Below are 15,102 nucleotides of genomic sequence, written 5' to 3'. Positions count from 1 at the left end.
TGAATATGAAAATGGGGCTGGCGAGCTGCAGGTCCCAATCCGACAGACGGATCACCATCAAGTGTCACATGCCCTCACTTCAGGATCGCTGCGCGGAGGTTTGCAGTTTAATCCAGGACATTGGAGCAAAGACTGGAACTTTATGTCACCATCACTCCTTCCCTTGCTGTCCAAATGCCAGTAGTAAAAATTTCATCCAGCACCTGGTATCAAATCAGCACGCCTTTGAGTCGAGCTCCACAGAACAGTTACTTACTTTTTCCTTTTTTATGCTTCAGACTTTAATGAAAATCGTTCACACGTCACAATAAAAAATTAAATCAAATCCTGTTACACATATAACAGTAAGTAAATTTTTATGTCAGTGACAACCATTTCATTGTCATACCATGAATAATATAGTATTTCTGTATTACTTGAAAGATATATAAACTTAAAACCGTCCTTACATAACATAATGAAACAAATAGACAGCTTAATGAAGAATTTGATTGGCAATCCCACTGCTGCTTTTTCATCTGGGTATATCTTCTCGTATGTATATGGCATTCATCGATTCTTATCACCCATTCGTTCTTCCGTCTCAGTGATAATTTAACTTCTTGTACTTTGTACGTTCCAGCCATCTGGAAGATCTGGGGGTGGGGGTGGGGGTGGAGGAGGGTGTGGGGGGAGATATGTCTTCAAACATACTCGGTAAAAACCTAGAGAAAACTGTCGGTATTTCAGACTACACACGATCTTCAAACGTCGCTTCTGTAAGAAGGCCCAAAAGTCCAGTACTTTCCTCGGGCCATCACTGAACAAATGTGCCACTGTCTCGGCCTCGAAGCCACTTTACTGCACTCGTCTTAGTATGTGGATAGTACATCCCAACTCGGAAGAACACAATCCCTGGTCCAGCGTCGTGTTGTCCCACTCCAAGAAAGAAAGCGCTCATTTGTGCGCCCAGACTACCACTTCCGCTGAGGGTCCACATATGAGGTTGTGTTTGTCAACGTCCAGAGTTTGGCACTGATGCCGTAATGGTGAATCCATCAAATGAATAGCGTGGAGTCTGGACTGGGTCACATTTTAACCACTACCCATCAGGTAAGACATTTCGCGTGTCTCTGTGTCTAAGGAAACATGGTGCATCGCTCGCCATACCACATGCCAAATGATATGTGAATGCCTCCTCTCAATAGAATTGCTAAATCGCCCGATCGTTTGTGTCCTATAGATGTCGCAAGCTGTGATTGGCATGGTTTCCATCTGAACATAGCTGCTTTCGATTAAAAAAAAAAGCTCTTATACGTTGAAGTGATTTCAGTTATCAATAATTTGAAACTTTTGTCCGGTCCCTTGAAAAATACATCATAAATAAAAAAAAATCGAGTTTTTTTGCCTCCCTCAGTAGCGAAGTTGTAGTGATAAGGGCCAAGACTTTACAATTTGAAGTCACGGCTCCCGCACTATCTACAGTTCGAAATCTCCCACTTCTGATTCCTGCTGAAGTTCCGCTATTGCTGTGATTCTCAGTATGACCTAAGACCGTCAGTCATTTGTTTCTACGACCTATATCCCATTCTATCTTCAGTCTGCTTTCATACTGTTTTATAGTCAATCCGTGTTTCTAGAGTCTGTTAAGCGTCATGAGTGCTTTAGTGAACAAGTGTCTTTCAGTTACAAAAAAAAGGGTTGTTATTGAAGCTGTGCAGAGTGGAATTTCGGAAAAAGATGCTGGAAAACCTTTCGCTATTTTACAGTCTACATTGTCGATTTTATTTATTATTTTGAGCTTTTCCTCATTACAGAGGCTTATCTCCAACATAATAATTTACTTGGAAATTACAATACAAACAATAAACGTTCTTAAACTATAATCTTAAAATATTTCTCCAGGTGTTTCGATCATGTGTGTCCTCTTCCTCTGCGCCCATTCTCCTCATTATGTGCTGTACATTTTGGAGCCAGGTTGTCATAGGTCGTCCTCTTCTTCTTCTCCCCTCCGGTTCCCACTCCAGTATGAATTTTGGTATTCTGTCTTTCTCCATTCGTCGTACATGCCCGTACCACTGTAATTTCTTCCTATCCATTACGTCACATATTCTTTCTTTTATTTCCATTCTCCTTATTACTTCGGTGTTCCTTATCTTTTCTTTCCTGGAGATTCTTGCCGATCTTCTCCAAAAGTCCATCTCTAGAGCTTGTAATTTTTTAATGTGCTTCATGTTAATTGTCCATGATTGTCCATGATTTTAAAAAAATAAGGATCGTTCGATCGGAAGACAGGTACAAAAAGGAAAAGGTCAGGCCACGGAGAATTTCCCCGTCTTGAGAAGTGCTTGCTAAAGTGAATAAATCAGTGTAGAGGACAAATGTTCCCGGGAGTGGCTTCATGGCGCAGGAAAAATCCAAGTCTTTTGCGCAGTCTCGCTGGACTCGAGGAATTTCGGCAAGTGAGAGGTGGCTCTCAAATTTTAATAAATTGTCACTCCGCCACCTTAAAAAAAAATCTGCGTAGGGAGTGCCAGCGTGGACAATTTCCTTTGTATTGAGTGGTTTGACGAACTAACACAACTTTTGAGTGGCAACGGCCTACGCAACATATTCAACACAGAGGAAACCGAACATTTTTTGTAAATGTCCTCCAGACCGCATTCTAGCATTCAAAGACGAAAAGTGTCACTGAGGAAAAGTGAGCGAGGGCGGAGTTACTGTCCTTCCAGCGTTGAAGGACAGTAACATGGATACCGAATCGAACATAGTGTTTGAGTTTGTCTTATACGTTTACTTATCTACTTGAAATCGGTTAAGTAATAAAGACAAGTCCTTTCCTCCCGCCATTTTCTTTGTTTAGCAGAGATAACCTGGGTGTGGTGCATTATCCTGCTGGAATTTGAACTTTGCGCCATTTCTCTGGGGGAAAATTCAAACTTCGAACCAAAATCCACCATCTTGATTGACGTCATCATTCGTTTCATTCTGTATTTCTTTCAGTTACCTTCTGTACTATACTGTAGCAGCTCTTCCTATGTATGGCCAAGTTCCATTGAGATCTGTTATTTGGCAGTGAGACATCATGTGAAAGTCCGCCCCCGGTAGCTGAGTGGTCAGCGCGACAGACTGTCAATCCTAGGGGCCCAGGTTCGATTCCCGGCTGGGTCGGAGATTTTCTCCACTCAGGGACTGGGTGTTGTGCTGTCCTAATGATCATCATTTCATCACCATCGACGCGCAAGTCGCCGAAGTGGCGTCAAATCGAAAGACTTGCACCAGGCGAGTGGTCTACCCGACGGGAGGCCCTCGTCACACGCCATTATTTTGTCATGTGAAAGTTACTTTCGTCCTTAAGTTTTGCACATCTATTTACATTGTTTGTTTGGCCGAGCAGGATAGTAGAGCTATCTGACGTGCCTTAAGTCAAGGAATTCGCCTGCTTGCAGCGACACAGTTATCGCCATGGACGATGTCTGGAACACCACAGACTGCGGCATGACGAGCTGTGCCGCGGCTTCCCTTGATGCGAGAGCAGCACTGGACACAGGAGTCGTGTTTTCAGAGGATTCCTGGCTGCGGGTGGGGCATCACGACGTACATAACTGTGTGTGGAGGCTCTGAGCAGAACGAACTTTGCAAAGTTGCAACCGTCATTCTGATATGGTGAAGTGGCTGGCGTGACGGTGCATCTAACATCATCCAGAGATCGTGGTGCCACAGCATATTCAGCAACACACATCGGTATCACAGACATTAGTGATATCTCGCTGCAATCCGCAATGACGAATGGGTGAGGCTGAAGAAGAAACGGCCTCTCTCTCAGCACAGCAGTGCTCTCACACTGAGGTCAATATAGAGCCGAGCTTGGAAGCGGTCTGTCCCAGTTCGTGACCTCAGGGTGAAGCAGTTAACATCGTCGAGTAGTACGGAGGAGTTATTCAGAGCGAATATTTTGTGTCGCCAGTGTATGGAACAGTGCTCGAGGCTTATGAATTAACGAATGTTTTTCCAGAAATGACTTAACTGAGAAAAGGTTTATTATTATATTGTGAAATAACAACAATATGTTTTATTATTTTATAACCAGTTTCTTACAAAGAATAACCACATAACAAAAGGTAATACCACTGAGAGAGTGTGTTGGCTTTGTATTGTCTGTGGAATTCTTCCTTCTTATGTTCTTCTTCTCCATGTTGTATGAAGCGGATGAGATCGAAGATAAACTGAAGTCTGTTCTTTTAAATATTGTAAAAGGTAGTCATAAGTGGTCAAAGGAAAAATATAATGTAAAATTTACTAAATGGAATTTTACTGTATGGACTTTTATTTATAACTAAATAACCAACTATGAATGTTTTAAGTTTTGTGTTTGCAGCAGTCCAGACTGTGCTTTGTTTGTCGCCATTACGTGAGCGTATGGAGCGGCAATTTTAAACTGCAGAAATAATCAGACACTAATTCTTTCGATCGATATTACAATGTTGTAACTTCGAGGACAAGAACCCACAGGAATTTATTATTTTTCTATTGTAAAAATGAAGATCACTTTCAGTAGAACAATCTTAGACTCAACGTAATGAAATATTTTTATGTCTTGTGCATAAGATTAATTTTTCCAAAACTAACTGATGAGCGACTTTAAATAGAAATATTTACGACACCAGTGTTGTTATGGGTAGAGGTGGTGATCTGATATATTAGTTATTTGGTATGCATCAAATAACTAATATATCATTTTAATGTCAAGTATGGAATTATTGAAACTCGTAGTCGGGCTCAGCAGCACATAAATAAGAATTATCAGAGTTTATTTCTTTCTTTCAAATAATACTGTCATTCTTGCTGGTACACTTTCATATGTTTTACAATAACACTTACACACCACAAAACATTAAATAGAACTCCAAAGTACCCATTACAAAGAGAACAGTTTGTTAATTAGTGCATCAAGTGATGTGTCAATAGTCAGTGACAGATGTAAATTATGAAGCACTTCTGTGGCAGAGGATTATATCAAGTTAAGTAAATCTTTTTATCATTCACAGAAGAAAGTGAACTAGATGTTGTAGTTCCAATGAGACATCTCCCAGAGAAATCAAAGAACCCACTGTAGTTTCGTCAGGTTATAACAGTTCAGGGTGCCATGGGGTACGCAGCACCATATCTATTACTGTCATAGCTTCTAATGTGGAAAGCAACCGTTACGTTTCTGATATGTCAAGGCCGCTGGCTATGCCCAGCATTCGAGAGTTACCCGAAGTTTTGTATGAATGAGATCGCAATTTCCCCTTGACTTACTCTAATCAGAAGGTGTTCAACTACTGCCCTGGCGAGCGTGTTTTCCAGGCCTCTTACGCACTGAAAACAACTGTTCGTGGTTTGCCGAGAGACTGGCATACCACCACTCACCAGCTACAACGACTGCTGAACACTGGCACAGAACTCAAACGTAATGGACTGGGTTACCCGTGTCTTTCACCCAAGCTCGGCTCGACCCGATTCCCAGATGTATAACAATCGTTGCTGCTGCCAGAGGTCCATGGACGAAACTCGCACCCTGTGTACCCCAAAATTAACTGCCAATTTAAGAACAGGTCCTTCCTGCTCTGTTCTATATGCACAAAAATGAAGTTTTCCTTATTTACTGAAACTTCTTGGCACATTAAAACTGTGTTCCGGACCGAGACTCGAACTCGCGACCTTTGCCTTTCGCGGGCTAGTGCTCTACAAACTGAGCTACCCAAGCACGACTCACGCCCCGTCCTCACAGTTTTACTTCCGCCAGTACATCGCCTCCTACCTTCCAAACTTTACAGAAGCTCTCCTGCGAACCTTGCAGGACTAGCACTTCTGTTTCGTTCGCAGGAGAGCTTGGTCTCCAATTGCCCGAATGGTCAAATGGTTCAGTATCAGGTTTGAGGCGTGTTACAGTTGCCTGATGTAGGACTGCACGAGAATGGGAGGGCAAGAATACTTTTAATCAAGGCTCCAGTCGACCACATTTAATGGCCGAAATGGAACGCCGCCATGTTGTGCACCAAACACATCGTTGTTACCCCTTCAGATTCGCACCTGCTGTACTAGAACTGGCAGTGGAGCCCCTGCAACATTCTGTATTATTCCACACCTTATGTCATAGACTAACAGCAGCCAAACTAGGAAATTACCTTCCCACTCGTAGACTGCCATTAACACCACAACATAAGTGGCTACATTTGGAGTGGTGCAGCGACTGGGAAGCATGAACTGCAGATGAATGGTGTCGCATTATGTTCAGCAATGAATCACCATTAGCCGGCCGCGGTGGCCGACCGGTTGTAGGCACTTCAGTCCGGAACCGCGCGACTGCTACGGTCGCAGGTTCGAATCCTGACTCGGGCATGGATGTGTGTGATGTCCTTAGGTTAGTTAGGTTTACGTAGTTCTAAGTACTAGTGGACTGATGACCTCATATGTTAAGACCCATAGTGCTCAGAGCCATTTGAACCATTTTTGAATCACCACTGTCCATTACCCTTCATGACCATCGTTGGGAAGTACGGTGGTGACCTTGGTCCCAATATTACAATCTTTTGCAGAGGCACAATGGTTTTACTCTGGGCGTCACGGTATGAGGAACCATGAGGAATGATTACAGGTGATGACCAGTGTTGACTGAGGGAACTCTGACAGCATAATGGTATGTCATGAACATTCTGCATCCTCAAAGGTGACCTCTCATGAGAGATAATGCTGGTGCCATTTTACAAGAGCACAATGCTTGTCCACCCATGGCAAATGTCTCTACGAAATGCCTGCATGATGATGAGGTACTTCAATGGCCAGCAAGATCCCCACAGCTGTCCCCAATAGAACATGTGCGGCGCCAGCTTGGATGTCAACTCCGCCCCACTGCCAGTATCTGGCATATCAAAGGCCAGATGCCAGAGTTGTGGGTCAGCTTGCCTCAGGAAGAGATGCAATGGCTTTAAGGCAGTTTCCCCAACCGCATCAGCGCATCCATCTAGGCCAGAGGGAATATCATATCATACGGATAGGTGGGTTCATACTGTCCACTTTTCTCTAAATGTAACACGATTTTGTAATCAAATGGTTCAAATGGCTCTAAGCACTATGGGACTTAACATCTGAGGTAATCAATCCCCTAGACTTAGAACTACGTAAACCTAACTAATGTAAGGACATCGGGAAAAATGGCGGCTGTAGTTTCCCCTTGCTTTCAACCGTTCGCAGTACCATAACAGCAAGGTCGTTTTCGTTAGTGTTACAAGGCCAGACTGTTGCCCCTGCAACTACTGAAAAGGCTGCTGCCCCTCTTCAGGAACCACACGTTTGTCTGGCCTCTCAACAGATACCCCTCTGTTGTGGTTGTACCTATGCTACGGCTATCTGTATCATTGAGGCACGCAAGGCTCCCCACCAACGGAAAGGTCCATGGTTCATGGGGGGGGGATACATCAAGTACCGTAGACTTATTCTGTTTGGCTTAGTGAGTAATAGAGCATGAGCAGTAGATTAGTCGGCTATGTAGTCACTAGAGACAGAGCACAAGCTGGGATTAGGGAAGGTTGGGGAAGGAAACTGGCCGTGCCCTCTCGAAGGAACCATCCCAGCATTTGGCTTAAGCGATTTTGGGAAAGGCACGGAAAAGCTAAATCTGGATGGCCGAACGCAGATTTCAAACTCCATCCTCCGGAATGTGAGTCGAGTGTGCTAATCAGTGTCCCCAAAAAAATGGTTCAAATGGCTGCGAGCACTATGGGACTTAACATCTGAGGTCATCAGTCCATTAGAACTTAGAACTACGTAAACCTAACTAGCCTAAGGAATCACACACGTCCATGCCCGAGGCAGGATTCGAACCTGCGGCCGTAGCAGCCGCGTGGTTCTGGACTGAAGGGCCTGGAGCTGCTCGGCCACAGTGGCCAGGAATTCTAGCTTCATTTAGATTCCTCCTTTCGTTCTGGATGTGTGTGTGTGTGTGTGTGTGTGTGTGTGTGTGTGTGTGTGTGTGTGTGTGTGTGTGTGTGAGCGTGTGTGTGTGTGTGTGTTTATGTGTTCGTGTATCCTTATTTCTTACTAACAAGGGAACCTCCCCATCGCACCCCCCTCAGATTTAGTTATAAGTTGGCACAGTGGATAGGCCTTGAAAAACTGAACACAGATCAATCGAGAAAACAGGAAGAAGTTGTGTGGAACTATGAAAAAATAAGCAAAATATACAAACTGAGTAGTCCATGCGCAAGATAGGCAACATCAAGGAGATTGGGAGTTGAGGAGCGCCGTGGTCTTGTGGTTAACGTGAGCAGCTGCGGAACGAGAGGTCCTTGGTTCACGTCTTCCCTCGAGTGAAAATTTTACTTTCTTTATTTTCGCAAAGTTATGATCTGTCCGTTCGTTCATTGACGTCTCTGTTCACTGTAATAAGTTTAGTGTCTCTGTTTTGCGACCGCACCGCAAAACCCCTCTTCAATGGGAACCGAAAACATTTGATCGCAAGGTCATAGGTCAACCGATTCCTCCACAGGAAAACACGTCTGATATATTCTATACGACACTGGTGACGGCATGTGCGTCACATGACAGGAATATGTTGTCGAACCACCTAACTTGTACACTTGGCGAATGGGTAAAAAGATTCTTCTACCTTGCCCGATTTAGGTTTTCTTGTGGATGTGATAATCCATTGGAGAGGCACGTTCTTTCGTCTACTAATCGCACAGTTTTTCGGTGCCGTCGCAAAACACAGACACTAAACTAATTACAGTGAACAGAGACGTCAGTGAACGAACGGACAGATCATAACTCGGCGAAAATGAAGAAATTAAAATATCCACTCGAGGGAAGACTTGAACCAAGGACCTCTCGTTTTGCAGATGCTCACGTTAACCCCGGGACCACGGCGCTCCTGAGTTTGCATTGTCCTCGACATTGCCTATCTGGCACATGGACTACCCAGTTTGTATATTTTGCTTATGTTTTTCATAGTTCCACACAACTTGTTCCTGTTTCCTCGACTGATATGTGTTCAGTTTTTCAAGGCCTATCCACTGTGCCAACTTATAACTAAACCTGAGGGGGTGCGATGGGGAGGTTCCCTTGTAAGTGTGTTTCTGTGAGTTTAATGATTGATTTTAGAATGAAAGCTGACTTCTAGCACCGTAGCAGCAGCAGCAGATTGATAAAACCTAAGAGACTGGCCTCGTCGCAGACTGACCTGGCTGGTGGAGGCGGTCCGGGCCACGACGCTCCTGGCCACGTCTGCCAGCGCCGCCGCCTCCCTCCCCTCCTCCCTCCCCTCCTCCCTGGAGCGCGCCAACTCCTCAGGAGACACGTGGTTGTCCACGTGCCCGCCTGCCGCCCACGCATCTTCGTTTGGCAAGCGCCGCGCCTGCCTCTCGGACGCAGACGTCGACGCCGCCAGCAGCAGCAGCAGCAGCAGCGGGAACATAGCAGGCACGAGGGCCGTGCACCGGGTCACTCGAACTGCACACGTTGACAAACTGTCACACACCACCCTCATATCTGCTTGGTTAACAGCTGAATCCAGCATGTTGCTCAGGTCATAATTAATGAAGCAGTGCCATGCATTTCAAAAAAATTGTAAACATAGAAAAATTTATTCTGAGATTGATACACTACTGGCCATTATAATTGCCACACCAAGAAGAAATGCAGGTGATAAACGGGTATTCATTAGACAAATATATTATACTAGAACTGACATGTCATTACATTTTCACGCAATTTGGGTGCATAGATCCTGAGAAATCAGTACCCAGAACAACCACCTCTGGCCGTAATTACAGCCTTCGTACGCCTGGGCATTGAGTCAAACAGAGCTCGGTTGGCGTGTACAGGTACAGCTGCCCATGCAGCTTCAACACGATACCACAGTTCATCAAGAGTAGTGACGGGGCTATTGTGACGAGCCAGTTGCTCGGCCACCATTGACCAGGCGTTTTCAATTGGTGAGACATCTGGAGAATGTGCTAGCCAGGGCAGCAGTAGAACATTTTCTGTATCCAGAAAGGCCCATACAGGACCTGCAACATGCGGTCGTGCATTATTCTGCTGAAATGTAGGGTTTCGCAGGGATCGAATGAACGGTAGAGCCACGGGTCGTAACACATTTGAAATGTAACGTCCACTGTTCAAAGTGCCGTCAATGCGAACAAGAGGTGACCGAGACGTGTAACCAACGGCACCCCATACCATCACGCTGGGTGATACGCCAGTATGGCGATGACGAATACGCGCTTCCAATGTGCGTTCACCGCGACGTCGCCAAACACGGATGCGACCATCATGATGCTGTAAACATAACCTGGATTCGTCCCAAAATTGACGTTTTCCCATTCGTGCTCACAGGTTCGTCGTCGAGTACACCATCGCAGGCGCTCCTGTCTGTGATGCAGCGTCAAGGGTAACCGCACCCACGGTCTCCGAGCTGATAGTCCGTGTTGTTGCAAACGTCTTTGAACTGTTCGTGCAGATGGTTGTTGTCTTGCAAACGTCCCCATCTGTTGACTCGGGGATCGAGACGTGGTTGCACGATCCGTGACAGCCATGCGGATAAGATGCCTCTCATCTCGACTGCTAGTGATACGAGGCCGTTGGGATCCAGCACGGCGTTCCGTATTACCCTCCTGAACCCACCGATTCCATGTTCTGCTAACAGTCATTGGATGTCGACCAACGCGAGCAGCAATGTCGCGATACGATAAACCGCAATCGCGATTGGCTACAATCCGACCTTTATCAAAGTCTGAAACGTGATGGTACGCATTTCTCCTCCTTACACGAGGCATCACAACAACGTTTCACCAGGCAACGCCGGTCAACTGCTATTTGAGCATGAGAAATCGGTTGGAAACTTTCTTCATGTCAGCAAGTTGTAAGTGTCGCCAGCGGCACCAACATTGTGTGAATGCTCTGAAAAGCTAATCATTTGCAAATCACAGTATCTTCTTCCTGTCGGTTAAATTTCGCGTCTGTAGCACGTCATCTTCGTGGTGTAGGAATTTTAATGGCCAGTAGTTTATAATTTGTGGTCTTCCACAAGGTTAGTCTTAGGTCCGATATTATATCCAATGTTTTGAACTGGCTTTTCATCTAACATTCAACAAAAAGAATTAATTTTTTCAGATAACAGTAATTTTAATGTATGATCATTAAGAGTTCAGATGGGAAGAATGTATAGTTGAAAGGTAGAAGTGTCAGGCAAAGATACCGAGCATGGAGCTACAGCCGTTAATACTCTGGACTCACATTCAGGAGGATGATGTTTCAAACCCCCATCCAGCCATCCAGAAATAGGTTTACTCTGATTTTCCTAAATTCTTCAGGCTAGTGCTATGATAGTTCGCTTAAAAAGGGAATGGCCTTTATTGTGACTTGATTCCTTTATGCACTGAACACTCAAAATGTAAGCCTGGAAAAATTTATTCTCAGACAGATATCATTTGAGGTTTTCCACAAGGTTTACTCTTAGGTCCAATATTCTTTCCAGTGTTTTCAATTGACTTTTCTCATAATATTCAAGAAGGAGATTTAGTGTTTTTCAGATAAAAACAGTATGAATATACGATTATTAAGATCTCAGATGGCAAGCTACTGCGAAGCAAAGAATGTAAGGGGAAAGATGGAAGTGTTATACAAAGATACTGAGAGAGGAGGCACCATGGCTAGCGTAATTGACTCACATTATGGAGGACGACATTTCAAATCCCCGTCTGGCCATCCAGATTTAACGTTTTCCATGGTTTCCTTAGATCACTCGCGGCAAATGCTGGGATAATTTCTTTGAAAAGGGCACAGCTGATTTCCTTCCCCATCTTTTCGTAAATGCGAACTTGTGCTCCACCTCTAATGATAGTGCTGTCGGTAGGACGTTAAACTGTAAACTTCCTTCCATTTGTTTGTTTTGGCGTACTCTTTTTCTGGTGCACTGGCTCGAAGTGGTGGCACCAAACGAAGGCCTCAACTGTGGTGACATCCTACAGAAGGGGAGTTTGATTGACGTCACCGGCCACGCCCTTCATTAGATGCGAAACTCTGTCTGCTACCGTTGTATTCAGGTTCACTGCGTGACACAACCGCAAAACTCTCTGAAATTACGACTGTGTCTAAATGTGGTGGCAAGAGCTGCTGATAAAAAAATTCTTTACTGTACAACCAGTTTGGGCACAGACCGTCATCGAGCATAGTGTACAATGTCAGTTCATGTAACTAAGCAGACTAACCAAGGTTCAGGTTGGGACTCCGGGCAGGCCAATCAATTTCAGGAATGTTATTGGACCAAACGATTGCCTCACAGAGCTACTTCAAGACAGTGTGCGTTGTCATGCTCATATAAAGAGTCATCGTCTCCAAACTCGTCCAATACTGTACATAGTACATAATTCTGTCAAATGTGTTCACGTCCAGTGTTTTCTTGAGCGCGATAAGGGGAGCATACCGAAGTTATGAAAAATACTCCCATACTGTAACAGAAGGGAAAGCAGAAAGGTGGAAGGAGTATATAGAGGGTCTATACAATGGTGATGTACTTGAGGACAATATTATGGAAATGGAGGAGGATGTAGATGAAGATGAAATGGGAGATATGATTCTGCGTGAAGAGTTTGACAGAGTGCTGATAGACCTGAGTCGAATCAAGGCCCCGGGAGTAGATAACATTCCATTAGAACTACTGACAGCCTTGGGAGAGCCAGTCCTGACAAACCTCTACCATCTGGTGAGCAAGATATATGAGGCAGGCGAAATACCCTCAGACTTCAAGAAGAATATAATAATTCCAATCCCAAAGAAAGCAGGTGTTGACAGATGTGAAATTTACCGAACGATCAGTTTAGTAAGTCACGGCTACAAAATACTAATGCCAATTCTTTACAGACGTGTGGAAAAACTGGTAGAAACCGACCTCGGGGAAGATCAGTTTGGATTCCGTAGTAATATTTTAACACGTGAGGCAATACTGACCCTACGACTTATCTTAGAAGCTAGATTAAGAAAAGGCAAACCTACGATTGTAGCATTTGTAAACTTAGAGAAAGATTTTGACAACGTTGACTGTCATACTCTCTTTCAAATACTGAAGGTGGCAGGGGTAAAATACAGGGAGCGAAAGGCTATTTACAATTTGTACAGAAACCAGATGGCAGTTATAAGAGTCGAGGGACACGAAAGGGAAGCAGTGATTGGGAACGGAGTGAGACAGGGTTGTAGCCTCTCCCCGATGTTATTCGGTCTGTATATTGAGCAAACTGTGAAGGAAACAAAAGAAAAATTCGGAGTAGGTATTAAAATCCATGGAGAAGAAATAAAAACTTTGAGGTTCGCCGATGACATTGTAATTCTGTCAGAGACAGCAAAGGACTCGGAAGAGCAGTTGAACGGAATGGACAGTGTCTTGAAAGGAGGATATAAGATGAACACCTACAAAAGCAAAACGAGGATAATTGAATGTAGTCGAATTAAATCGGGTGATGCTGAGGGTATTAGATTAGGAAATCTGATGCTTAAAGTAGTAAAGGAGTTTTGGTATTTGGGGAGCAAAATGACTGATGATGGTCGGAGTAGAGGAGATATAAAATGTAGACTGGCAATGGCAAGGAAAGCGTTTCTGAAGAAGAGAAATTTCTTAACATCTAGTATAGGTTTAAGTGTCAGGAAGTCGTTTATGAAATTATTTGTATGGAGTGTAACCCTGTATGGAAGTGAAACATGGACGATAAATAGTTTGGACAAGAAGAGAATAGAAGTTTTCGAAATGTGATGCTACAGAAGAATGCTGAAGATTAGATGGGTAGATCACATAACTAATGAGGAGGTATTGAATAGATTTGGGGAGAAGAGGAGTTTGTGGCACAAGTTGACTAGAAGAAGGTATCGGTTGGTAGGACATGTTCTGAGGCATCAAGGGATCACCAATTTAGTATTGGAGGGCAGCGTGGAGGGTAAAAATCGTAGAGGGAGACCAAGAGATGAATACACTAAACAGATTCAGAAGGATGTAGGTTGCAGTAGGTACTGGGAGATGAAGACGCTTGCACAGGATAGAGTAGCATGGAGAGCTGCATCAAACCAGTCTCAGGACTGAAGGCCACAACAACAACAACAACTGTAACAGCATATCCTCTGTCCTCCACTGTTGGCATTGCACATGGTGGCTGGTAGAGTTCTGTCGCCAGTGGACAAACCATCACCTTTCCATCGAATAGCCACTTGGCATACCGCGACCCACGACCACAAATCACTCTTGTCCAGTCGTCCACCGCCCAGTGCCATCACCGTCTACAGCGCTTCGAGCATCACTCAGCACTGACTGCAGAAAAGTACTGGTTACGAGGATCTGCTCGACCACTCAACCGCATGCCTTGCGACCCATTACGCACATTTTTGTGCTACTTGACCTCCTGACAGCACTCTGCAACTCGTAAGTCAATCCTTCCCCTGATTTCACGCGAATTTTAACAGCCACCGTCCCCAACACTCGATGGTCCCTCTCCGTCAGTATCTGAGGTGTGTCTGGTCTGATTGTTGCCTCGCACTTCCATTTCACAATCACGTCACTAATGGTCAAATTCGACAGCTGTAGAAGGAAGGATTGAAATGTCCCTGAAGGATCTGTTACTCAGGTGAGATCCAATGACCAGTCCACATTCGAAGTCAATGGGTTCTCCAGACCAACCCATTGTACCGTCGCTGCTCCACTACTGACAACACAACACTGCCTACCTTCTACACACATCAAAAATGTTTTGCATCACCTCGGTTCCGAGAATTCCGGAGCCTGTTGCATGTTGTACCACCATACAGCGAGACCGTCAGAGGTGGTGGTCCAGATTGCTGTACACACCGGTACCTCTAATACCCAGTAGCACGTTCTCTTGCATTGATGCATGCCTGTATTCGTCGTGGCTTACTATCCACAAGTTCATCGAGGCACTGTTGGTTCAGATTGTCCCACTCCTCAATGGCGATTCGGAGTAGATCTCTCAGATCGGTTCACGGGTCACGTCGTCCATAAACAGCCCTTTTGAATCTGTCCCAGGCATGTTGGATAGAGCTCATGTCTGGAGAAGATGCTGGCTGCTCTAGTGGAGCGATGTCGTT

General features: G+C 44.7%; 1 protein-coding gene across 1 annotated transcript in view; it reads right to left on the bottom strand.

Annotated features, from left to right (window-relative positions):
- Positions 1 to 9,535, bottom strand: part of LOC126424715 (uncharacterized) — a 55,162-nt gene extending 45,627 nt beyond the window's left edge. Inside the window, exon 1 of the mRNA XM_050087437.1 lies at positions 9,200 to 9,535. Coding sequence (XP_049943394.1) covers positions 9,200 to 9,535 — 336 coding nt within the window. The remainder of the gene's footprint in view (positions 1 to 9,199) is intronic.
- Positions 9,536 to 15,102: the final 5,567 nt, after the last annotated feature.

The sequence above is a fragment of the Schistocerca serialis genome, chromosome 10, assembly GCF_023864345.2.
Source record: "Schistocerca serialis cubense isolate TAMUIC-IGC-003099 chromosome 10, iqSchSeri2.2, whole genome shotgun sequence".
Lineage (NCBI taxonomy): Eukaryota > Metazoa > Arthropoda > Insecta > Orthoptera > Acrididae > Schistocerca > Schistocerca serialis.
The sequence above is the reverse complement of the archived record's forward strand: the minus strand, read 5'-3'. Positions and strand labels throughout refer to the sequence as shown.